Source organism: Humulus lupulus, chromosome 3 (assembly GCF_963169125.1).
Source record: "Humulus lupulus chromosome 3, drHumLupu1.1, whole genome shotgun sequence".
Classification (NCBI taxonomy): Eukaryota; Viridiplantae; Streptophyta; class Magnoliopsida; order Rosales; family Cannabaceae; genus Humulus; species Humulus lupulus.
This window is the reverse complement of record NC_084795.1, coordinates 267,230,907-267,258,050: the sequence shown is the minus strand read 5'-3', so window position 1 is coordinate 267,258,050 and position 27,144 is coordinate 267,230,907. Positions and strand designations below refer to the sequence as shown.

The 27,144-nt window shown below is 36.3% G+C and overlaps 1 protein-coding gene across 1 annotated transcript; it reads right to left on the bottom strand.

The window, feature by feature from the left end:
- Window positions 1-958: 958 nt before the first annotated feature.
- On the bottom strand, window positions 959-27,113 carry LOC133824090 (ADP-ribosylation factor GTPase-activating protein AGD4-like). Its single transcript, XM_062256957.1, has 19 exons — window positions 26,964-27,113; window positions 26,380-26,456; window positions 25,462-25,562; window positions 24,805-24,875; window positions 24,026-24,088; window positions 23,319-23,363; window positions 22,214-22,279; window positions 21,948-21,995; window positions 21,749-21,844; window positions 21,618-21,659; window positions 20,631-20,846; window positions 20,121-20,252; window positions 18,762-18,980; window positions 18,504-18,590; window positions 18,131-18,406; window positions 4,495-4,616; window positions 3,317-3,407; window positions 1,759-2,222; window positions 959-1,456 (listed from the first exon to the last, which is right to left on the bottom strand). The coding sequence occupies exons 1-19, from the start codon at window positions 27,009-27,011 to the stop codon at window positions 1,342-1,344; spliced, it is 2,379 nt and encodes a 792-aa protein (XP_062112941.1). The 5' UTR covers window positions 27,012-27,113; the 3' UTR covers window positions 959-1,341.
- Between the last annotated feature and the right edge of the window lie 31 nt (window positions 27,114-27,144).

Below are 27,144 nucleotides of genomic sequence, written 5' to 3'. Positions count from 1 at the left end.
TATCTTTCTATTTTGTCTTATTATAACCAATCTATTGTTGTCTTTTTCCATTTCATTTAAAAGTGAGCATATGGATTTGATTGAGTCGAGATATTTTTAAGATGTAGATGTTAGAAATTTATTTATTTAGGTCCCAATTGTATATATAAAAATATGTGTTGGGTCATTATATAAATGAGTCAAATTTATGTGGTCTATTTTTTAATAAAGTTTATGATTTAAGAACATGATTGTCATGATTTTTATATGTGGATATCATTGAGACAATTTCTGATTTGATGAGGGGCCAAATTAGAAATAGTAAATAAATTATTAATTACTGTTTTTCAGTGTTTAATAAACAGGTTGGTCCCCATTTTTGCATCGCTTCATATATCGTATCTTTATTCTTGAATGTCCGTCATCAAGAAACTGAGATTCCAGAAAGAAATATTGATGCAAAAATTGGAAGATCATACCATTCAAAATCAATTCTATGGACTCCGGTACGTTTCCGCTAATCTTTAATTCTATTGTTTGATTCTCGTGAATTAATTAGAGCTAAATACATATTAAAGTTTTTACCAACAGTAGAAATTTCAATATTAATGATAGATTGAAAATAATAGAAGCAAACCTTAGAAAATGAACATTATTTATCTTTTGAAACATAAAACAAAAACATTGACCAAATAGGCCTATACGCTATAAAAGAGCCTTTGACTTTCCCAGAATTTAGTTAGTACACAAAATTCTTGCTTAAGAAATTATGAATGTTCCATGCAAATGTTTTTTTTTATTTATTTTATTGAAACAGTAAATGATTCATCATAGAATAAAAATGAAGAAAACTAAAATCTGGAGGAATCATTTCCATCCAAGAAGCTTATTATCTAACAAAGGATATGCAAACTATTCCATTAGCCACGTTTTAAAATTTAAACAAAAAAACTTAACAACATAAACAAAACACAAAATGAAAATTGAGCAAATGTCACTCTAATAAAGCAATAGCTTCTACTTGAATCACCAATAGGCTACAAGAAGTCCAAGAACTCGAGTCCCATAAAGTCCCACCAAAAGAGCAATATCTATGAAGATCCGTAAACCACCATGCAAATGTTTATTTCATTGCAAATGAATTACAAATATTCAAGAAAATATCAAATTTACTTATTGTAAACTTTACAAAAAAAAAAAGGAACAGAGAAAAAACACAACATTGAATTCCAGGTAAATATAGGTTACAATATCCCAATTTTTGGACCAAATTTAAATAGAAAAAGGAATTCTGGTTGTCACTTGTCAGTATTAGTGGAAGGCAAGGAGGACCGAAAGTAGACAAATGTGAGACTTGAGTGTTCATCCACATTCAGCAAGCAATATGAATAACTGTTCATCTGTTATTGCTCCCATCTCCATTGCTCTTTCCAGGGAACTTAGGCCGCCACCATCTTTGATCGATGGACGAGCTCCTCTGCAGAAGGACTATGTCAGTATATTGCATTACTAAAGCAACCATTCATGCAAAATGGAAGTGAGACAGATTATTTATCATACCAAAACGTCATGGAAACCCTTACTAAAAAGGTGTGGTACCAAGTATTTACACGGTTTTAAAAAAATAAAGCATGGGAAAGAATAATATTTTCCCCCCAAATCGTAGGTTAAAAAGTTATCACAAACTTTTTCAGCTACATAACTGATAGGAGGAACATAAACACCAATTTAAACAATTATATGACATTCAGTTTTGAACAAGCACAGATACATTATTACCTTTTAAGGAGAAACTTTGCCAATGAGTTTTTCCCACTGGCAATGCAATGATGCAAAGGAGTCCTTCCGTGGAAGTCCCGCAGATTTATGTTAGCACCAAATTGCAGTAACAATTCAATCATAAGCAGATTCTCACAATGACATGCCAAATGCAATAGTGAACAACCTTGAAGACAGTTCCCTGGCTCATTGGAGTCCTTCATTCTATCACAAGTTGTTGGATCGACGTGTTTCTTTTTAACTGTCTTACCACCTAAGTCAGCTTCTTGTGCAACAACATGGTGGTGTAAATCAACAGGAAACACTACATCAAATGTCGTATTTGTGATATTCACATCTGAAATCACAATGAGTCTGTAGACGTCTTGAAAGTTATTACTCTTAACTGATTCCCAGATTCTTGTAGCACAAGCAGGCATTTCAGCAACGGATTCATCTCTAATCACCATTAATTTCTCCACATACTGGACAAGTAATTCTTCACGTTAGTCATTCCAGACTTTTAACAATATACAACATAGTGAACACTAATCCATTGTAAAAATCATGGGAACTGAAAGATTGAGGGCAGTACATTATAAACATTAGTATACATCTGACAAGGAGTCTTAAAGATTAAAAAAAGAAAAAGGCCAACAGTTAGATGATCTTAAATAGATATTAAATTAATAGATCTGACTGAGAAAAAAGTGTAAAGCACTTTATGCACTCAGCTTAAGATTTTGTCATTTACTGATAATTCTATAGTTCATCATCTGCATATTTTCTGTAGTACGACAAGACTGGACCAACTCATTGCCTGATAAATATGTAGATTATCTTCTGTATATTTCCTGTGATAGGTGTTCCTACTGTGTTGAGTATATTTCTCATTTTTTTTTCTTGTTTACAGAAACAACTAGTCAGTCCCAGCTGGGGTTCAAGCCCCAGAACCCATACACTAACACTCTCACCCAACAACTTGAGCTAGCCTCAAGTATATCCTAAAAAGTTACTTGGTGAATAAATTTTTTGAGCGAGGTGTTGATAGATGTAACTTCTGATATGGTATTGGCTTGGATAGGTTCTCGTTTTTTTGCCATATGAAACAGCACCTTTTATTGATTTCATAATTGGACAATGCATCTTCGACTGTCGTGTGAAGAGAAGTTTTAATATATGTAACTTATGCATGACCAAAATGCTCTTGTGAACTATGATTTTATGACTGAACCATAGTCAGCTCAGTCTTCAGTCATTTATTTCTTTATCTGTCGTGGTCAGATATATGAAGTTTAGTTATTCTCTGGACGGGTCATTAACTCATGGCATACTTTTTTAAAAAAAAAGGGGCTTCACTGTAATTTTTTTTTTTCAAATTAAACTTGTGTCATTTCTTATCAAATTAAACAATATCCAATGACAGAGCAGAAGTGTTATTATCTTTTGCACAAAACAACCTCAAATATGCCACAAATATTTCCTAAAAGGACTGAATTTTCATGAGCTTCTTTTCCCAAGACAATGAAACTGTAATTTTTATCATAGGGTTGAAGAAAATAATAAATCAATGTCTTACCTTAGCTTGAATAAATTTTTCCTTCAGGTGAAAGGCATCTTTGGGGCACAGTTTTGTAATGGAAGTGATCAGAGCATTTGAGTCATCCGTTCTGCATCAGAGTTTCACATTCAACAAAAATCACAATGTAATAAATGATTACAACAACCTTTCCTGATAAACATTTGGTAAACAAAAATCTTACAAGATCCCACTAAATACATTAACTGTAGCAAATCCACCACTTGTTAAGGATCCAGAAATTAGAATGACATATTAGCACTATAACCACCATGTTCTAAGAATCCAAAGGAATCAGAAATAGATGCCACTGAATGAGCTCTCTTTCCTTTTCTTTTTCTTTCGAGGGAATAAAAAAGGAAGAGAGAGAGAGAGAGAGAAATTTATTTATTTAAATAGATAAATAATACAAATGGAGGTCAAGCAATTATCCGAGAATAAAAACAGAGACTTTTCTTACATTGTTTATTTGTTTGTTTGCTAATGTAATTGTTATATACATATGTGTATCTGATAAGAAAACTAAAATTTATTGACAGAAAAATAATTTTTACAGTTAAATTCTGCCCTGTGATTGTGAAAGGAATATAAAAGTCAATTGAATTTTCGCCATTTAGTTGTGTTATTCTTTCAATTTAAGAATTGAACTGCTTTTCTGAAATAATTTATACTAATGAAAGTCTTCTTTTTCTTCTCCTTTTTTTTTCTTTTTTTCAAGACAAGTGGACATAAATATATTTGTTTAAAGAGGTGTCACTATATTATTGACGTAAACTAGAGTGTTGGTATAAATTTCCCTAAAAAAAAGGTTGTCAGAACACAAACCAACCAAGAATTAGACTGGAAAACAAAATTACTAGAGATTTAACAAAGAAAACCAGAAATAGGAATGTGTAAGTATCCTAAGAGGAAAAATGCCCTACTAAGGCAATTTTCATACTAGAATTCAATTTTTTACTTCATATATGTTTTTTTTACTTCATATATGTTTACACTGCATCAAAATACAAATTTGAACTGGCGATTACATAATCAATCAATGAATAAACCAATTCTTAAGCTAAATCGAATGCATAAATTATTTACTTATTTATAATGTCAAACAAACCATAAAACGTTTGAAGCTTATCATCCAATGTATGAAGACATCATTGAAACTAAGTCTGCTGACTACTTACCGTGCATCCTCAAGCTGGAGCAATCCCTCCCATATAGAGTTGCAATAAGTGTTACCCAAGTTGCGAAATAAATCCAAGATAGTAGGTTCCCAAACCTTGACATCTAGTTTTAAAGATCTCACCTGCAGTAGATTGGACATAATGTTCCTATATCTGTTAGTTATCAAACATTTTTTTAAGAAACGAAACTAGTAAAATTGTGTAATGTAAAAAAAAAAACAAAGGAGTTTGACTAAAGGTAACACACAAGGGCTAAAACAAATTCAAAACAATCAAAAATTCTAGAATCATCCACAATCATAACTCAAAATAGGAACAGACTCCAAAACAGTTATAAACTACAGCAAAACATCCCATTTTCTCAACAAATCAGAAAAAGAAAAGGAATTAAACTCGTTTACACTCTTGGGCCAAACAGGAAACTAAAGTTTCATCCTTTCCCAAATATACTCTAGCAAACCCTCATTGTCTTGAAAGATCCTATCATTCCTCTCCAACCAAACTGCCGTCAATACCCCACAGTTGCAGATTATCTTCCCGAACAATAATTAGCCATATGTTATTATATAGATAATAAATTCTTCTTCCACTTCCTTTATTTTTTTTTTTGAGGGGTATAAGAAACTGTTACAACCCAAGTCCCACAGGATACCATACATATATGAATGAGGATTTAGGAATCCAAATGAACCATCAGCTTTACTTTTAAGAGATACCCTATGGTCTTATAGATATAAGACACTTTGATTTTTTAAGAATTAAAACCCACACACACTGGTTATTGAAGATTAAAACCCTTACCTATTGAACGAAATAGCTTAAAAACGAAAAACTATGTAATGCTAACTGTAGAAAATACTGTTTTATTTTATTAGCTAATATTATTTAAATATTTGTTAGAGATATTAGTTACATAGAATGTGAAACCAATCTGTATATTTCCTTTCTTAGATATTTAATAGGCTGATTTAATTGTAATTAGCTGATTTGATTTTATTGTAATCACTCAGAATATTAGGTATTCTGATAGACCACCATTAACTTTTGTGTACAGCCGAAGGTATAACGGACGTAGCAAGGGAAGGGCTGTAGAGGATAATTAGTTGTGGGGGTTAGAATCCGTTAGAGGAGCTGAGTTAGTTTGTGGTGAGGAATACGATAAGTTTGTATGGGGCTGGGGTATTTAGCCAAGGTTGAGAACCTTTGTGTGGGGTGTGGAGATTATTGTAATGTGGAGAGGTCTAGGCTCTCGAATTCCTAGAAGTCAATACACACATACAGAATTTTCTCATTTCTCTGTCATACTTTATTTTTTTCTGGTTCTGTGATATTTCCATAGCTGCCAACTAACCAATTTTGCAGGAAAAGCCTAACAAATTGGTATCAGAGCAAATCGGTCTACTATGGGACCAAAGAGAGCTGACAATCCAATGGAGATCTGGGAAGAGAAATTGGAAGCTGTACAAGTTGAATTTCAGCGAGGGCTCACTGAGGTCAGAACGGATTTTCTCCAATTGCCCAAGGAAATTGACCTCCTGAAAACAGAGATCCAACGTCTGCCTGAAATGGAAAAGAAGATGGACTTCTTAGTTACTCATTTGGCCCATCTGTTGCAAGTATCGAAGAAGAATCCAACGGAGACAGCCGCTGCCAGTGCCGATCGGCATCAACGAGCACTGGATGGTGAATCGTCGCCCATTCCGACAGTCGGATCCCCACCAATTCCGCCACCTTCCTCGTCCACACCGGGATCGGCTCCGCCGCCGCACCAACCACCATTGAACCCAGCCGATCCGTTTTCTTTCACCTCGGAACAGGGCCACGATTTCAGACCACCACGGTTGGATCTGCCAATATTTTCTGGAGAAAATCCAGAAGGATGGATTTACAAGGTTGAACGATACTTTCTCCTCTCTAGGATGTCGGAATCGATGATGCTTGAGGCAGCGATTGTGGGCTTAGATGGCGATGCGCTCACCTGGTTTCAGTGGGAAAACCAGAGACGACCTATATCTTCATGGGCTACGTTGCGAACACTACTCTTACAGCGGTTCCGAGCTACTCCGGTGGGTTCGATTTCGGAGGAGTTCATGTCATTGTCTCAGACTTCAACAGTCAGAGACTACCGTCTTCGTTGGGAGGCTCTGGCATCACGGGTTCCAGACGTTCCCGATCATATATTGGAAGGGAGCTTCGTAAAAGGGCTCAGAGAAGATATTCGTGGGGCTTTGCACATCCTACAACCCGTGGGCTTGGCTAATATCATGGATACAGCCCAACGGGTGGAAGAAGGCCACCTCCTGCTTGCAACGGGTCAGCCTCCTAGGGCTTCCAATAATCGGCCCAACTTGAGCCCAATCTTTCCACCAAGACCGAACGTGCTTCAGTCATTCCAGCGAGCCGCCCATGTCGCGCCATCGTCCTCGGCGACCCCAGCTCCGACCACCGTAGCGTTGGGACCCTCGAAATTCAGTCGACCACCCCTGGTTCGCCGCCTCTCCGAAGCCGAGTATCAAGAGAAGAAGACGAAGGGACTGTGTTTTAAGTGCGACAAGAAATTTCATCGTGGCCACGAGTGCGACCAGAAACTCTTGCAAGTTTTGCTAACCATGGATGATGAGGAAGACCAGTCACTCACAGAATCACCGCCACCATCTCCGGATGCCAGCCAAACAGAAGGGTCCGAAGAAACTCTCGCAACCTTGTCCTTGAACTCCTTAGTCGGTATCTCATCTGCCCATACTTTGAAATTGGCCGGCCGTATAGCATCGAACCCAGTCACGGTCTTGATTGATAGCGGAGCCACGCACAACTTCATCTCCACAGCGGTGGTGGAGGCAGCGGGAATACCGATCAGCCCAACTTCGTGTTATGGAATATTGCTGGGTACCGGTGGTAAAGTCAGAACAGAGGGGATTTGTGCTCATGTTGAACTGGATCTGGGTGCGGTGACGGTGGTAACAGATTTTTTGCCTCTTGAGTTAGGTGGAGCAGACGTCATTTTGGGCATCAAATGGCTTGAAACATTGGGGAACATGGAGGTTAATTGGAAGACCATGGTGATGCGATTCGAAATGGCGGGTACGTGGATCACATTACATGGAGATCCGAGTCTTTGTAAGTCCCCCATCTCGCTGAAAGCTATGATTTATACAGTGGAACACGAAGGAGTGGGGTTTTGGGTTCAGTTGAATAATCTGCAGAAGGAGGCAGTGAGTCCCACTGAAGCAATTCCAGCGCAGTTACAAGCTGTTTTGCAGCGATATGCATCTGTTTTTTCTATGCCGTCGGGGTTACCGCCATCTAGAACTCGCGAGCACCGCATAACACTTAAGGAAGGGGCAGGTCCTATTTCGGTAAGGCCATACCGTTACGCACAGACTCAGAAGGATGAAATAGAAATATTGGTGGCTGATATGTTGAAGGCTGGCATCATTCAGCCGAGTTCTAGCCCCTTTTCGAGCCCCGTTTTGTTGGTTCGGAAGAAGGACGGTAGTTGGAGGTTCTGCGTTGACTATAGGGCGCTCAATAGGGAAACAATCGCCGATAAATTCCCTATTCCAGTCATCGATGAACTCTTGGATGAGCTCCATGGTGCCCAGATTTTTACTAAGATGGATTTGAAGTCGGGTTATCATCAAATCCGGGTGGCTGCCTGTGATGTGGAGAAGACAGCTTTCCGCACACATGAAGGGCATTACGAGTTCCTAGTTATGCCCTTTGGACTTACGAATGCGCCGGCCACCTTTCAAGGGTTGATGAATGAGGTGTTTCGCGAATTTTTGCGTAAATTTGTCCTAGTTTTTTTTGACGATATTTTGATATATAGCAGGTCCCTTAGCGAGCATACAAAGCATCTTGAGCTGGTTTTGGACAAATTAAATCAGCACCAACTGTTCGCTAATAAGAAGAAGTGCTTGGTGGGGCAAACTCAAGTGGAGTATCTCGGGCATTTGATTTCAGGCAAGGGGGTGGCAGCGGACCCAAGCAAGCTGGCTGCCATGGAAAACTGGCCTATTCCGACAACATTGAAAGGTTTGAGAGGTTTTCTGGGTTTAACTGGGTACTACAGGAAATTTGTCAAAGGATATGGGAGTATTGCACGACCTCTTACTGACTTACTAAAAAAGGAGGCGTTTGGCTGGTCCCCCGAGGCTCAGGCAGCGTTTACAGCCCTTAAACAAGCTATGTGTTCAGTGCCCGTACTCGCATTACCAGATTTTTCAGCGCCTTTTATTATTGAAGCAGATGCGTCGGGATCCGGGTTAGGGGCAGTCCTTATGCAAAACAGGCAGCCCATTGCGTTTTTCAGTCAGGTATTATCTTCAAGGGGGAGAACAAAATCGGTATATGAGCGCGAGTTAATGGCAATAGTGCTTGCAATTCAGAAATGGAGACCCTATCTATTGGGCCGCAGATTTATTGTTAGAACGGACCAGCGAAGTTTAAAGTATCTATTGGAGCAGCGTTTGATGGCTTCCGAGCATCAAAAATGGTTAACGAAGATTTTGGGCTACGATTTTGCGATCCAATACAAGCCGGGGTTAGAAAATAAAGCTGCCGACGCACTTTCCCGCATGCACAGTGAGGTTATTTTAGCTGCTGTTTCAGTTCCCAGCGTGATTTCCTTACCAGATTTGCAGTCCCACTTAGCATCCGACCCCGGTTTAGCTAAAATACTCCAAGAGCTGCAGGAGGGCCGCCACAATGGAGGATATTCACTTGTACAGGGCTGTTTAAAGTTTAAAGGCAGATTGGTGTTACCAGCGACATCTCCTTTCATTCCTCTTCTTTTGCAGGAATATCACAGCAGCCCGTTGGGGGGACATTCGGGAGTTTTTCGCACTTTTCAGCGCATGGCAGCCGACTTTTACTGGTCAGGAATGAGGAAAGATATTCAGAAGTTTGTGGCAGAATGCAGCATTTGTCAACTGAACAAGACAGCGGCTCAAACTCCAGCTGGTCTCCTTCAGCCTCTGCCGATTCCAGATCAGATTTGGGAGGATGTTTCGATGGATTTCATCGAGGGGCTACCATATTCCAATGGGTTCGACTCTATTTTGGTGGTAGTGGATAGATTGACAAAATATGGGCATTTTATCCCATTGAGACACCCATTCACAGCGGCTACAGTGGCTGGAATCTTCGTCAGGGAAGTGGTGAAGTTACATGGTATTCCACGTTCTATTGTCTCGGACAGAGATAAGATTTTTCTCAGTTTATTCTGGAAAGAACTATTCCGTTTGCAGGGTACACTATTGAAACGCAGTACCGCTTATCACCCACAGTCAAATGGACAAACGGAGGTGGTGAACAGATGCTTAGAAACGTATCTTCGCTGTTTTGTTAGCACAAAACCCAGCAAATGGGCCAAGTGGTTGCCTTGGGCGGAGTATTGGTATAACACTACATTTCACGTCTCGGCGGGGATGACTCCATTTAAAGCGGTCTACCACAGGGATCCTCCAGCCTTGATTCCTTTTGAACACAATAGTACCCAAGTTTCAGCAGTGGAGAAGAACTTAAAAGACAGAGATGATGTCCTCAGCCTACTCAAACAGAATCTGCACAAGGCTCAGCAGATTATGAAGAGGCAAGCGGATAGGAAACGAAGGGACATTGAATTTAAAGTGGGTGATCTTGTTTATGTGAAGCTTCGACCATACCGACAACGTTCCGTGGCCAAGCGTCTCAATGAAAAGTTAGCTCCCCGTTTCTTTGGACCATTTCCAATCATTGAACGCGTTGGGGCAGTGGCATACCGCTTACAACTACCCCAGGATGCTGCAATTCATCCTGTGTTTCACATTTCCATGTTGAGAGCTGCGCTGGGACCTCAACAACAGGCCTCTAACTTGCCTGCGGGACTCACGGAGGAGCTGGAATGGCTGCTGGAACCAGAGGAGGTGTTAGACGTGAAGCCAGGCTCGCATAAAACGCCCCCCCAAGTGTTGATTAAATGGGCTCAGCTGCCAGAATTTGAAGCAACGTGGGAAGATTTTCGGGTAATACAAGACCAATTCCCTCATTTTCACCTTGAGGACAAGGTGAGACTCCGGGCGGGCGGTATTGATAGACCACCATTAACTTTTGTGTACAGCCGAAGGTATAACGGACGTAGCAAGGGAAGGGCTGTAGAGGATAATTAGTTGTGGGGGTTAGAATCCGTTAGAGGAGCTGAGTTAGTTTGTGGTGAGGAATACGATAAGTTTGTATGGGGCTGGGGTATTTAGCCAAGGTTGAGAACCTTTGTGTGGGGTGTGGAGATTATTGTAATGTGGAGAGGTCTAGGCTCTCGAATTCCTAGAAGTCAATACACACATACAGAATTTTCTCATTTCTCTGTCATACTTTATTTTTTTCTGGTTCTGTGATATTTCCATAGCTGCCAACTAACCAATTTTGCAGGAAAAGCCTAACATATTCAATACCAAATATCTCTATAGGTTGTACCATGCCTATTTTAAATGGCATAGCTCTCAAATAATAAAAAATGAGAGGCTATTTTCCACATGGTATCAGAGTCAGCCTTTGTTTCCTTTTTCCCAATCGCAGCCTTTGTTTCCCTTATGGCAGACCCCACCAACCAAACTCCTCCAATGGATTCCATCACTTATGATAACTCAGCCAACTCCTCCATCAACAAAACTCTTAAGAATTCTTCTGATGCCTCTCTTACTCCATTTGATCACCAAAATTCTCTCCAAATCACAATCCACAAGCTGAATGGTCAAAACTTCTTGCAATGGTCCCAATCTGCGAAGATGTATCTACGTGGATGTGGCCGCTCGGGGTATTTGAATGGTTCTATTGCTGCTCCTGACCTTGCTGATTCATCTTATTCCAAATGGGAGTCGGAAAACTCTCTCATTATGGCATGGCTGATCAACTCCATGGAAGTTGATATTGGTAAGACTTATCTATTTCTCTCCACTGCTCAGGAAGTGTGGGATACTGTCTAGGAAGCCTTCTCAGATTTGGAGAATTCTGCTCAGGTTTTTGAACTCAAGTCTCGGCTTAGGGACCAGCGACAAAACTCTCTTTCGGTAACTCAATACTATGGTATTCTTTATAATATTTGGCAAGAGATTGATTTATTTTATGTGCCTGAATGGAAATGTTCTGTTGATGCTTCTATTTATCAAAAGATGCTTGATCGAGAGACTTTTTTATTTTCTCCATTAACTTAACTGAGACCTAGACGAGGCTTGTGGTCGTCTTTTAGGGAAATATCCTCTTCCCACCATTCGTGAGGCTTTTGCAGAAGTTCGCAGGGAGGAAAGTCGGAAAAGGGTCATGATGGGCTCTTCCGTTGCTCCTGAAACTGACCATTATGCTCTTGCTGCCCAACGTCCTAATGATGGTGAAGACCCTCGAGGGACTCGTCGTGAACACCCCTGGTGTACTCACTGCAGGAAGGTTGGTCATACCAAGGAAACATGCTGGAAGATTCATGGGAAGCCTACTGATTGGAAGCCTCGCTCTTTTAATCGCGCCAATTCCGACAGTCAGGCCTTAATTGCTGCTCCACCTGAGCCTTTTCCATTTTCTAAAGCCCAAATCACTCAACTCCATCAACTATTAAACACATCAACCACTGCTTCCGCACCTGATCCTGTGTCTACTCTTAATCAAGGTACTTCTGTTGCCTTCAATGCTCAAAAAACTGCTTGGATTGTAGACTCAAGGGCTTCAGAACACATAACTGGTCAGTCCAACCACTTTACCACATATTCTCCTTGCCCAGGTACTCACAAAATTAAAATTGTTGATGGTTCTCTTTCTTCTGTGGCTGGTAAAGGACCTATACATTTATCATCTTCCCTTGTACTCCATGATATTCTCCATGTTCCCAATTTGTCTTGTAACCTTCTTTCTGTCAATAAAATAACCCAAGATCTGAACTATTTTGCTTCTTTCTCACCACTTGGTTGTCATTTTCAGGATATGTCCTGGGGGAAGATGATTGGGAATGCGAAGGCATGTCGCGGGTTGTAATACTTTGACTCAATTCCTCCTACTCAAGTCACAAAAGCTTTTGTTTCTGGTTGTATTTCTTCAGATAATAATGATATTATTCAGTGGCATTATAGGCTAGGTCACCCTAGTTTCTCATATTTAAAATATTTATTCCCTAAGTTGTTTCAGAATAAAGATTTGAGCTTATTTTATTGTGAAATGTGTCAGCTTGCTAAACATACTCGTGCTATTTTTGTTCTATCCCTTACAAATCATCACAGCCTTTTAATCTTATCCATAGTGATATATGGGACCATCTCGAATAACAAACACTACAAATACAAAATAGTTTATCACTTTTATTGATGATCACACAAGGGTTAGTTGGGTATTTTTGCTTAAATCTAAATCTGATGTTGCCATAATTTTTAAAAATTTCCACTCTATGATCAAAACTCAATTCAATGCAAATCTTCTAGTACACACCGGCAATGGCACTGAATATTTTAACTCAATCTTTGGTGATTATCTCCTCTGTCATGGCATTGTTCATAAAAGTTCTTATACAGGCACACCCCAACAAAATGGGATTGTCGAGCGCAAAAATAGACATCTATTAGAAGTTGCTCGAGCTATTATGTTCACAACTTCTTTTCCAAAACACTTTTGGGGGAGGCAATACTCACTGCTGCCTATCTTATCAATAGAATGCCATCTTGAGTGTTGAAATTTCACTCTCCTCTCTCTATGCTTCTCAAAGTATATCCAAAAACACCGCTGGTTTCTAATCTTCCTTTGAAAACATTTGGTTGTTTCTTATGTTCATGTTCTTGGTCAACATAGCTCTAAATTTGATCCTCGAGCCCTTAAATGCATTTTTTTGGGTTACTCTTCTACAAAAGAAGGGCTACAAATGCTACCATCCTCCCACTCGTCGTATGTACATTTCAATAGACGTTACATTTCAAGAAGAGCAACCCTATTATCCCAACCTTTCGATTCAGGGAGGGACAGTGAGTGTTGTCTCCAATTGGGATACTTGCCTTCCAAAGGCTATCCCCGAAATTCCGGAATTTCCAAACCCATCTGAACAAAAAGAATCTCAGCCACCTAAGCTTGAGGAACTTAGTCTACTCTCAGCAACCAAAAAATCTTCAAGTAGTACAGTCCATTAATGCTCCAACATCTCATGAATCTGATCCACAGACTACTCCCGATGTAAGTAAATCCTCCCTTGCTCCTATTTTTCCTAATAATACTTTTCATGATGAGTCTTCCCATATGATTGAACCTAAGTCTAAGTTACCTATTGCTAAGAGAAAGGGAGTTCGAAGCTGTACAATGTATTGCAATATAGTTTTAATTTAAAATATGTCAAACCCACAGGGATTAAATATTTAATTCACTAATTACTATTATTTTAAGTCTATAATTTTAATTAGAAATTTCAACAAATAAATCAAACAATAAAATAAAAAAAATGAAATAACAAAATAATAAAAGCTAATAATCTTGGAAAGTGATTAGATAAAAGATAAAAGTACTAGAGTAATGATTTCACTATTTAATTATGAACATGGTTTCTTTATTATCTTTTAGTTCTCCTCATTTGTAATTTCTAGAACTCTAATATAATGCATCTATCTTTCTCAAGCATATATGCAATTAGTCTCAATTAATCAATATGATATCTCTATTCGCTATTAATTAATCAAGACGTCATTAAGCAAAAATTATTCTAAGACAAATTCATAGAGTTCAAGGAATCTCTCAATCTCACAATCACTCTATGTCAAATCTTCTTATGTCCAATCTACGTTTATCTTTCTCAAGCATAAACCTTAGACCTCAATTCACAATGATGATGGCAAAACATTAATATGAGAAAATTAAATCAAGAAGATATGAACAAACAAGAAGAACTTCATAAAAATAAATATTAAAAACCACAATTCAATAATCAAAATAGATTCATCTAATACTCTAGCACAAAAGGAGTTTAGTTCTCCATTACAAACTTAAACACAATAACAATGTAGATGTTCATAATTAAAAACTAAAAATAAGAGGAAGAAAGAAACTAGATGTAATGATGGTGATGTTGATGAATTCTAGCCTCCTTTTTCCTTTCCAAGCATGTAATCCCCAGGTCTAATCTCCTCCAAAACGTAATTAGAACCCTAATTATGCTTTTCCTTTTATATCCCCTCCAAAAAGACCTCTTTTGCCCTTCAAAAATCGCAATTTAAACTTTCCGTACAGATCCGGGCGCTGTTGCCCCTCGAACAAGCGCTATTGCGCTACTGGAAGGTCAGATACACGCTCTCTGTAACAGTCAGGCGCTGCAGCCCCTTATGATGGCGCTGCAGCCCTAATTCAAGTCAAAAATTGAGCTGCAGCCCTTGATTATGGCGCTGCAGCGCCTAGGCAAATTCTGGAATGTTGATTCTTCAGGAAAGGGCTGCAGCGCTAGAACAAGGGGCTGCAGCGCTATTTCACAATTTTTTTCATTTTTTCTCCGTTTCACTCCCGTTTTGTACGAACTTTGCACCAGTTCTCCTTGGACCCTACACATACACAACACAAGCATAAAACCAAACAAAACAACCTAGACACCTACAAAATAGATATAAAATGACACTAATAAGTGAATCTAAAATTCACTTATTAGTTACCTATTGCTAAGAGAAAGGGAGTTCGAAGTTGTACAACACCCTATGTCCAGATATGTTTGCTATAGTAAACTTTCTTCTCATTATAGAGCTTTCCTATCGAAAGTTGAGCAGGTGGTAATTCCCAAGGATATCACTGAGGCTCTCTCACAAAAAGAATGGAAGCAAGCAGTGTATGAGGAGATTGGGGCATTAGAAGCTAACACTACATGGACATTTGTCAATCGGCCTAGCGGTAAACATGTGGTGGGGTGTAAATGGGTGTTTACAATTTAACACAAGGCTGATGGAACAATAGATCGATACAAAGCGAGACTAGTTGCAAAAAGATTCACTCCAATGTATGATGTGGACTACAACAAGACATTTGCTCCTGTTTTAAAGTTAAACACTGTTAGAGTCCTACTATCTATTGCCGCCAATCTAGATTGGCCTTTACAGCAGCTAGATATCAAAAATGCATTCCTTAATGGGTATTTGGAGGAAGAAGTTTTTATGAGGATTCCTCCAGGATTCGAAGACAGGTATGGAAAAGAGAATGTCACCTGAAAAAATCTCTCTATGGCTTAAAACAATCTTCAAGGGCGTGGTTTGAAAGATTTAATCAAGTGATAAAAAGGCATGGATACAAACAAGCTCAATCAGATCACACTTTGTTTTTCAAACACTCATAAGAGGGTAAGGTGACTGTCCTCATTGTTTATGTTGATGACATGATAATAACAGGTGATGACTTTGGAGAGCAAGAAAAACTTAAAGGTGTGCTAGTCCAGGAGTTCGAAGTCAAAGATCTCGGACCCATGAAATACTTTCTAGGTATGGAGGTGGCAAGAACTAAACAAGGAATTGTAGTCCGAAATATATTCTGGATCTTCTCAAAAAAAACTGGAATGGGTGGTTGTAAACCTGTAGCTACACCAATTGAACCAAAAGGGAAGTACAACAAAAATAAAAAAGATAATACTGTTGATAGAGGAATGTATCAACGACTAGTGGGTAAACTGATCTACTTGTCTCATACCAGACCCGACATTGTTTTTGCTGTAAGCTTGGCTATTCAATACATGCATAATCCTCTAGAATAACATTTGGAAGCTGTGTACAAAATCTTGCGCTATCTAAAGAAGACACCTGGGACTGGATTATTGTTCAAGAAAAACGAAGAACGAGATGTTGAGGCCTTCACAGATACAGATTGGACAGGTTCTATTGAGGATAGAAGGTCAACCACGGGCTATTGTACCAAAGTTTGGGGGAACTTAGTTACTTGGAGAAGTAATAAACAGCCAGTGGTAGCTCGAAGCAGTGCAGAAGCAGAACTTAGGGCCCTTGCTCAAGGATTATGCGAATTAATCTAGATCAAACGCATATTTCAGGAGCTGAAACTTCAAAGAACAAAGCCTCTAAAGTTATTTAGTGATAGCAAATCAGCAATCAGCATTGCACATAACCCAGTTCATCATATGATAGAACAAAACATGTGGAAGTGGATCGACACTTCATCAAAGAAAAAATTGTTGGAAAAGAGTTATGTGTTGCATATGTTCCTAGCAAACAACAACAAGCTGATATGTTCACTAAAGGTTTATCAAAAGACAGTTTCAACAAGAATGTTTGCAAGCTGGGCATATAGAATCTCTACGCACCAGCTTGAGGGAGGGTGTAGAAAATACTGTTTTATTTTATTAGCTAATATTATTTAAATATTTGTTAGAGATATTAGTTAAATAGAATGTAAAACCAATCTGTATATTTCCTTTCTTAGATATTTGATAGGCTGATTTAATTGTAATTAGCTGATTTGATTTTATTGTAATTACTCCAAAATATTAGGTATTCAATACCAAATATCTCTATAGGTTGTACCATGCCTATTTAAATGGCATAGCTCTCAAATAATAAAAAATAAGAGGCTATTTTCCACACTAACTGAAAATAACAGAGCCAAATGTTCTAGTGTCTTTAATACTAGCATAGCAGTAATGAAGAAATAGCACTCAAATGAAATTGATAAAGACTGGAGTTGAGATTACATGTACTACTTTAAGGCTTCTGCATGATGGCGTCAAGGTCAATCTTGATTAAAAGAATTGAGTAGTTATGAGTTATATGAAAACCTTAATAAGGCCATATATTTTATATACAAGCAGTTGATTTCCAGATCCAGAAACAGATGAATATTTAACCACCATGGGTACTGCATTCATACTTAAGAAATCAATTTTAGGTTTTTATTCTATATTTCCAACATTTTTTTAAATAAAGAAACAAAACTAGTATATTAGCAAAAAAAAAAAGGTAAATTACAACTATAAGACATTGCATTAAAAATTCCCAGACTAAAAACAAAAACATCAGGAATACCACCCATATAAAATACAAACCCAAACCCCAAAAGCTCCAATTCTTTTTATCCTATCTTTTGAAATACACACCAAGGTGTTGATAGGAAGTCCTCTGGCAGTGCCACTGCACAGATTGTGGTCCTTAAAGCACTTCCTTATATCCCACTGCTGCTATCCTATCTGAAATCTAGACTATCCTAAATGAAATGTACATACTTACAGCCCCAGTACATGAAAAAAGCCAGCATCCAACTAGAGGTTATAAAATTTGTTTAAATCTGCCTTGGATGCAGTCAATATATTTTCAAAACTTCAGCGGAAAGATAAAATTAGAAAAGACTTGTCAAAATTTGAGAAAATACTAGAGCACATATTAAGCAAAATTGATTCAACACAATGTTTCATTCAGCAGAATTGGTAACTCAAAACTGCTGATGAAAAAACTTGTGAACTCCAGCAAAATAAATATCCTCCCAATCCAATTGTTTTAAAATTACATAGTCAGGAAGTGACGCGATTAACTTCCCACAGTTAAATTATGCGCTAGTTGTGAAGTTTTCACCAGTATTCTTTAAGTTAACAAAGATGCTGAAAATTAAGACAAATAAGTTCTGGATTCATTCTTTTTTTATAGAAACTGAAAAATATTTTTTTTCATACCTTTGAAATATGAACTCCGAAATTCCGATGAACACCAGAGCACTCAATGCATAATAATACACCAAGATTAAGAGAAGCCCAGTCAGGCTCAGGAGCACTGCACTCTGCACAGAGATCATTTCCAGGGACTGCTCTAAGAACACTAGAAACACATTCTATTCTGTTTGAATTTATGTCATCCTCCAAGTTTTGGCGGCCACCTAATGTTTGAACATCACAAGAAGCACCACGAGCTGATGATTTATCATTTTCTAGAGTTGTGGCTATGTGTCTCGGCTGCAGAAGTTCCTTACTAGTCAATATTGTATGGCTTGCAGAACATCTTAGTATTAAGTCATGCAAAAATAGGAAAAGAGCTTTTAAGGAGTACAACCTGGTCAAAAATCTGAGAATTCAAAAGAGATGAAATAGCTCCTGTAATTTTGTTTATCCAGTCCATTCTATCCGCCTCATTTTCAGCCTGGGCAAATGAGAAGAAAGAAAAACTGGAAGTCAGGAACTCAACCTATCAGACCTACAACTTATTGATACACAGTTGTCCTCGTGTCATTACTCCCTAAAATTTAGTTAGTAACGCACACAGTTTGTCAGGGACACACAAAAAGAAGCTAATAACCAACAAATCAATTACCTGTAATGTGTAAGTTTTCATGGGAGATATTATTCTAAAGCAAAGACGTAGATCTGAATCATCTGCATCTATTTTTATCGTTGAGGTACATAGATCAACTGTACGACAGCCCAGAACATCTTCATTGAGCGAGGCTGCTCTGTTGTGCTTCGAGCGGAATCTACCAAACATACTGCTAGTAGGTTCAGCTGAACGAGTATAATGGTGTGAATGAGAGCCCTATGATAGTGCAGATCAAGGGATAAGAATGATCAGGAATCTGCTACAACAATTAAGCAATAATAATTCAAAATTAACTTACATCTTATATACTTTGCTTAAAACTGATAGAACATGATATCAGAATTTAGATGAAGAAAAGAAAAATTAATGTCGTAATTACCCAACTAGCACTCATGATATAAGATAAGACCATAAAGTCGAAATGTTGGGAACAGATTAGAATGTATGGCAGGTAATACTAGCAAGGAACGTGTATAAATTAATGCAATAATTAAAAAAAAAAGATACAAATACAAGTACTATCACTAAAACGAAACCCAATCCCTTAGAAAATCTGCAAACAAAAACTTTTGCTATCTTTTGTATCTACTACCCACAAAGCAACCTAAAAAATTATCCCAAAGATAAGCATAAATGTGACATTAGCTGGCATGACACCATTGACTATTGAATAAGACAAGTTTAAGGTTACAAGTGCATTAAAATTAGAACCTATAAATAAACCAACAAATAGGAGTGACTAACGAGTTGAAAAGGTAAATGAGAGATATTTTGTCGAATAATGGTGAAAAATCTGTTCACCTTGTGGCTTGGAAGGAGGTTTGTCATTCTAAATCCAAAGGAGATTTGGGCACTAGGAACTTGGCTTTACAGAACAAGGCTCTGATTTTAAGTGGTTATGGAGATTCCTCAAGAAAAGTATGCTCTGTGGAACACTGTCATTAGGAGTAAATATTGGGCGAACATGTGAGATTTGAATGATCAAAACTTTTCGTCCCCTGTTTTTGTAAGTTTTTCTAATATTTAATAATAGGTTTGTTTCTAATAAGACAAAATAAACTTAAACTTAAACAAAGTGAACTTATCCAACTTGAAGGCATTAAGAGAAAAATGGCCAGCAAAGGCATCCCCAAGAAATCTTTGTGCAACAACCAAAAAATTGAAAAATTCTCTCTAAAATATCCAAATTGATAAAGTAGGTTGACTTTGAATTGCTGTGAGCTATCAAGTACAGTCTAAAGCAACAAAAATCTTTTAGGCATGAAACTTTTGCTACTCAATAGTAATTGCTAAAATCAAGACAAAATTGAAGCCTCAAAATTGGTAGAAACTATAAAGTTTTGTAGTATAACATACCACAGGTTTTGTACCCTTAATTCTGTAATAAAATAGAGCCCCTTGATTATTAAGTACAAAGAATCTCCTCTTCCAGTCTCCCCTTAGACTAGAGGAACGCTTCAATAGATATCCTTGCTTAATTGTCAGGACCTAAAATAATTGAAAAAATAGATTATGTAATGACCAGACCAAGTAATACTTATTTATTTATAAGAAACAAAACTTTTTACTTTTTTAAATGATCAGAAAAGGAGGATAAGATAAACAAAAATACAAACTAAAGCAAAAAGATTAAAAAAGAAAAAGAAACTTAGCACTGCTAAAAAGTATTTTTCTGACCCAATAATACATAATCCAGTCATTTATTTATAGAATCAGAGTTCAATGATATATATTTATGAGACTATCAAGTGAAGAATAAATTATTTGAATATTTCAACTTAGAACAAAAATCTCTTCAAAAAAACATGAGCAACTAAAAGTAGTACTGCAAACATGAGAAGAAACTTCTTGAACCAATAAACTTACCTCCCCATCTGCATTGGACGGCATGACTGCTTCTATACTTTTGTAAGAATCCATGCCAATAACACGAATGCCATCAACTGGTGTGGAAGGCTCTATGTTACTGGATGCTCGTAAAGTGTCCATCTCAGCTTGTGTCCTGAATTCCTGAATTCTTTTGGCAAGTTTATCTTGTTCCACTTTTGCCTGTTCTTTAGATTGCTGTGCATATGTTAATACCTGATTTCAGGAAAAGTAAAACCATTTTAGTTGAAACTGGATTTAATTAACCCAAGTTTAAAAATTACCCAAATGATGAGAATTATAACATATACAAGCTAACAGAGAAGTAGTTCTTCCTGAAAAAGGTAGACAGTTACTTGGACTTATTACATTGAAGTATTCAAAAATGAAACAAAAATCATTAACTTGCGAGAAGGATTTTGGAGGCACCGAAAAAAATATAACTGGCGAAAGTAAATGCTGAAGAGAAGAATGTCAAAGGCATGAAGAAGTTCATGCATAAGGATGAAAAATTTATAGACCATTTTTGGCTTCCTAATCGCAATGAATGACTTAGTTGTACTTGTATGCATAAAAATTAGATTTATGAATTATGACCCAAATTTTTTCAAAAATAAAAATAAATAATAATAAATCAGGATTATGCTGACTTAAAGCTGTCCATAAAGGTAAGGATCCAACTCTCTAGTCATTCTATCTTGTATTACAACCATTAAAAAAAACAAATCAATCAATCAATGCTTATTATTATGTGCCATTTCTACTGTTAAGAGTTAATTGTAAATATAGCATATGTATGGTATAACATATATATTAGTATACATGTGTATGGTAAGAACCACAATATTTAAGCCAGCATCCCATCCCTATAAATTATCTCAGATAGTCATATGTAACCTTTTACTCCTTATTTTACATTAATATTATATTAGTAGCTGATGAGAAATTTATTTATTTACTGGGTAGAGAAGTTAGTTAAAATTATACCTGATGAATATATGGTTCCATTTGGCTCAATAAGTCATAACCCTGAAGCACATAAAAATCAATCTTTAGTTTGAAATGACAAATATGTTCACATTTAAAGAAGGTTACAACTAATAAGTACACAAACGAACCAGCTTAAAATATCTAAGGTGGGCATCCATAATTGCACTAACAGATTCCAAGAATTCGTATTTCTTCTTTGCTTCAATATTCATTAATGAATTTACCTGCAGTCCTTAAAACCACTTTGAGTTAATTAAAACTTACAAGTAGCGAGATTTATTGAAAGCCAACAGACACAAATTAGACCCACAAATGTATAAGACATACTAAATTGAAGCGGCTTTTCTCAAATGCTGATTTGGAATTTTCTAGATCCTGTCACAAAAAACGGATGGTGAGGTTGTCAACTAGCAACAAGACATCTTACCAAAATCATCTAGTGATAACGTACCTGCCTTTTTTATAGATAGCAAAAGAAATACTATGCTCACAACTTAAATCTGAGATTATTTGTTTTCTTTACTTCTTGGTATTAATGATTGTATCCAAAAGATACTAATGAAATATATAGTATACAACATTTACTCACATACCTCCTCTAGTTCAGCAACAACATCTCCCCGAGTGTTTTTCTTTAATGATACAAACCTTTCTCGTGCCTGACAACAGAAAAGAAACTAGTTAGTTAAGAATTACAATAGAAAGCAAATCATACGAGATATCAGGAAGAATCATACATCCAACTGTATGTACAAAAGTAGCAATATCGAATTCTGAGTTAAAATTCTTTGATCCCTTAAAGGTTCTAAAACCTACACCCCTCTCATGAACAAAAATGAGACAAAGCTTTCAACAGTTCTAGACTATTACAGTTTCAGAACCTCCTCAGACAAGTACTCACCCAAAAAAAACACAAGTTAAAACATAAGAATCAAGATTAAACTTTCTTCACTGTCCTAATCCATAAAATATGAAATGAATTAGGCAAAAACTCCTAAAAGCCAGAAACGACCAAGAAAATTAATTTATAATGTGGTTCCCTCACTACAATACAAGTGGTTCCACAAGAACCCTTGTCCTAATAGTTGAAATTGTCAGCCCCCAAGTTCCCTAGAACACAGCAAAACTTATGATTAACACCAACAAGCTGTTAGCACTGCTTTTTAATCCTCCTAATACTTGAAATTGTCAGCCCCTGAGTTTGAACCCTAAAACAAAGAGCAAAACCTTTTAGTTATTACCACTAAGTTGTTAACCCTGATTTTGAAACCTTGTCCTAACTCCTAATAGGAATCTCAGCATTTACAGCTTTCTAATAGGATCGTAGCATTTTCCAACCAAATTTTAGTCAAACAATAAAAGCTCCTTACCTGCAGAAACCACATGTGAGAATGAAACAGTAAATGAGTATAAGCTGAATTTATCAGATGTTTATATCACCAGTTGTTGACAAAGCAAGTTGTTACAAGATGTTTTCTGTCATTTTTTAAAATAAGAAATAACATCAAGATGTGCTGAGGTAGCTAACAGTTAACATCCCTCGACATGCAAACGACTCAGAGAAATAAATTCCCATCTACCATGATACCTATATCAACTCATAATTCAGGGACATTGTCATCATACTTCTCTCCGTATTTTAATCTAAGAAGAAATAAACGAGTAGTGAAATTTTTATTACCATATAAGTTCACGTACCTGGTCATAAACATGTATAGATTTGTCAAAGCGCCGCCGGGATTCCTACAAAATTAAGCAATGAGCACATGAGGAAATAAAAAAAAAAACAAAAGAATAGAAAGCAAATATCCTTCTAAGAAACAGGACTGAAGAAAAGTAGGGCTCATTTAATTATAAGCCTTTTAAAAAGAAACTCCAAATAAAATATTAAATTGTGAATAGCAAAGCTTAAGCTATCGGCTGTTTTAAATAACTTGTCTAACACTAAAGAGAAGAATAAACAGAAAACTTACCATTCATTGTTCTTCCAGCTTCATAATAACCATAACTTAAATGATAAGAGTACTCACCAAACATTTCCTTTTTGACAATCATTAACCTAATTCTAAAAAAAATCAACAATTCCAAGCGAAAGCTCTAGTAATAAAAGTGGTTGTGAAATCCTACAGAGTGCATCTGAAGACTACAGACCAGTTACGTATATACACTTTTTCCACAAAATATTTCTTTTTTTTAAAACAAAACAACTTGTATTAATAAAAGAATGTACAATACAATAAAAGAATATTTTGAAACAAAATATTTCTTTGTCTAGCTGAAGTTCGCAAAGAAAACTGTAAAGATAATTGCTATTTTCTTGGCAACACTAATCATTATTTTTTTAAAAGAAAAAATCACACACACACACAACGATAATCATTATCGAGAGAAGAAAAAAAATGTACCTTTGCTTCTTGCAGATCTACTGTCATAAAATTTGTCAAACGGTCGATTAAAACATGTTCAACCTGTAACACAATATTTTTGACAGAACAAGAAGTTATATTTCAATCAAAATTCAGATAAGAGAGTTCCACTCTCTTTTGTGGCACACAATGACTTCCATGTTACTTTAAGGACATGGAAAAATGAGCCATTAGATATTTACAAATCTTAAAAATGTATTTAAATCCACAAATAATGATCGTGTTGGCTTAGCATTCAAATCTCCATTGAATTGTTCAATAAATTAAAAGGTTAAAGCAAGCCATTATGCACGTTAACTATTGTTTTAATAAGAATAGTCCTCACCAAATGAAAGAAAACAGGTAAAAAAATAAATAAATAAAAATGTCTCCAACTAAGCAAAAATAAAAGCCAAATTTAAAAATTAAATGAATATCTTTGAAATTCTTGAAAACAAAAATACAAGAAGATTACTGCATTTGGAAAATGAAAGTCATTTTGCTTGATCGCTTGTTTTAGTGCCTCATTCTATTTTTATTAGAGGACCTCTTACTCTCAATTTCTTTGTTTCAAGAATTTTTAATTCTCTTTCTTTAAATAAATGTATTTATCTTTGTCCTATTGTATAAAATAATAATGCCATTTTGATCCTATACTGAAGAAAAAGAACAAAAGCAAGCCCTTTCGCGTTCTACTTATATTTTCTTTTTCACTTTCTAGTTTCTACTGATAATTCTTTGGAAGAGCACTTTCATTACTTCAGGCTTGGAGGACTCACTTGAGAACGAAGAAGCTCTTTGTAAGTAGCAAGCTCATGAAATGCAGAAATGAATTTGGACATCACAGGACCTGAAACAAATATGACATAAATTCCATTACACATCCTCCAGCTCAAATAGTGTAAGGTTACAAAATAGACTAATAATCTTCATGTTATCAAACTATTATTACAACAAGTACCTATTTTTTTAGTAAGCAACAAAGCTGCCTACACAAAACATTGATAGGGCAGATATTATTCAATTGTAAACATTTGCCTACTTTAGACAACATTCACCAACAAGTTAATTTTTGGATGTATAAGAACAAATAATGATGACTGCTGAGAGTGACCATTTACTTGCAACTGGGACAAGATGGGAAATGTACATTTACATGCTAAAAGATATTTAATGGAAAAAAAAAAAGAATTTTCTGCCAAAATATAATTTTGTTGAAAACTCAGCTCTCTACCCTGTCTTGTTTGTATAGGTTGATTACATGACATGCACACAGGCATGCAGATTAATTTTTTAGTGTTGCACTTTTATACTAAGTTACAGCTTTATGTTTGATAGAAAGTTTGTTCTCTATCCATAAGAAGCAGCATTTATACCCTAAGTGATATTCCTAACAAAAGGAAGAAATGTAGAACATCAAATCAGTTAAAAACAACCTCCTATAGATACGCTAACAGGATCATCAGTTCCTCCTCCAAATGTTTCCAGAGACTCAGCAAACACAGTATCACCATTGCATGCTTCCCCAAGAGCTGCCCTGTAAAGAGACAATAACAAGAATTACAAATCTGGGTCTGCAGTGTCTTGAAAAATTTAACACAAATTTTCAATCACTAAGTAAATTTAAACTTTAGAGTTTTAAAAGGTAGAGAAAATAGTATAGAGCTGCCACACACTCATGCCCACCTGAGTTCTAGGTAAATTATTTATTTCCCTTTATATAATTAATTGAGTGGCAGAATGTTGTGGTAATTATGAACACACCCTGTCTTCTTACTTAAGAACTGTTTTCTTTATATAATAAAATTACCAGTTTCTTTAGAACTAAAAGGCTTGTTGAGGTACTGCTGAATTAAAAAAAATAGTATACGGTGTTCCTCTGATTTAAATAAATCGTAAAGAAAAGAAATTCTTAAGACTTTAATCATCAAAAGTTTAATGTGTTTAAGTCAGATCAAGAGTAATGTTAGTAAAAGACCACATTGTTAGAATTCTAGTTTGTTTTAACTACCTGGGATACTTTTGCTATTCTGTTGTCAGATCAAGAGTAATGTTAGCTAGTAAAAGACCATATTGTTAGAAGTCTAATCTGTTTTAACTACCTTTTTTAGGAGCCGATATGAGGTTATTGAAATCAATTCTCATTAAAGTTTATTGAAACCTAAGCCTGTACATTTTCTCCACAATTCCTATTTGAACTCCTTGAAAGAATCCAAACTTCACCCTCACTACTTTCTGTTTCGCCAAAACAAGACCACTTTCAACATTCTAAAAAATTCAAACAAAAAAAAAAGAAAAAAATAAATCGACTTTTCTCATTGGAATTTGTGTGTGAGTAATGTAGAAACACTTACATAAACTTCTTACAGCCTTTAAATAATTTCTGGCAGCGATCTTTCAACTCATCAGCTGACTGCTCTATAGAACATACCTGTCAAAGAAGGCAATTGAATCATCATTTCATTATCAGTTCTACAAACAGCACTTAAGTAACTCTACAGGTTCCACTGAACTGCGTTGCATTACTTTCTGATCTCAATAATTACGCATACTACAGGATGTATAAATCTTGTATCAAATAATATAAATTTGAACAATTAAGAATGAAAATTAATGTTCTTGTTTCATACATTTTTTCTCGATTGTGGATTGCCTATGCTTCATTAAACACAAATACATTGACTGAATTTATTAAACATATTATACATACAATCAAAAGAACCACATTCCAATTATTCAAACAACAACCAAAAGAAATAGAAAATGAAACTTCGAATCAGAATTTTCAATGTTCATCCAAAAAAAATAACTTAGTTTCATTTCATCGAAGCAAACCATAAAAATGCACTGAAATCCACTCTGTGAAGCTCAGGGTATGAAGAAAAGGATATGGCGACGAAATCCAATGGAGATGAATGAGGAATGGGATAGTAGTTACCTGATTCTGAAACATAGGGGAATCGTCCAGCCTGATAAAGGCCGCCATTGTTGGGTTTCTCTCAAAAACTCAAATCCAACAAATAATTTTTTTTTTTTTTTTTTTGAGATCCAGTGGGAAAGAAACTCGACATAAATAAAAAGAGAAAAGCAAAAACAAAAATTGCAGGTGCGGAGGGGTA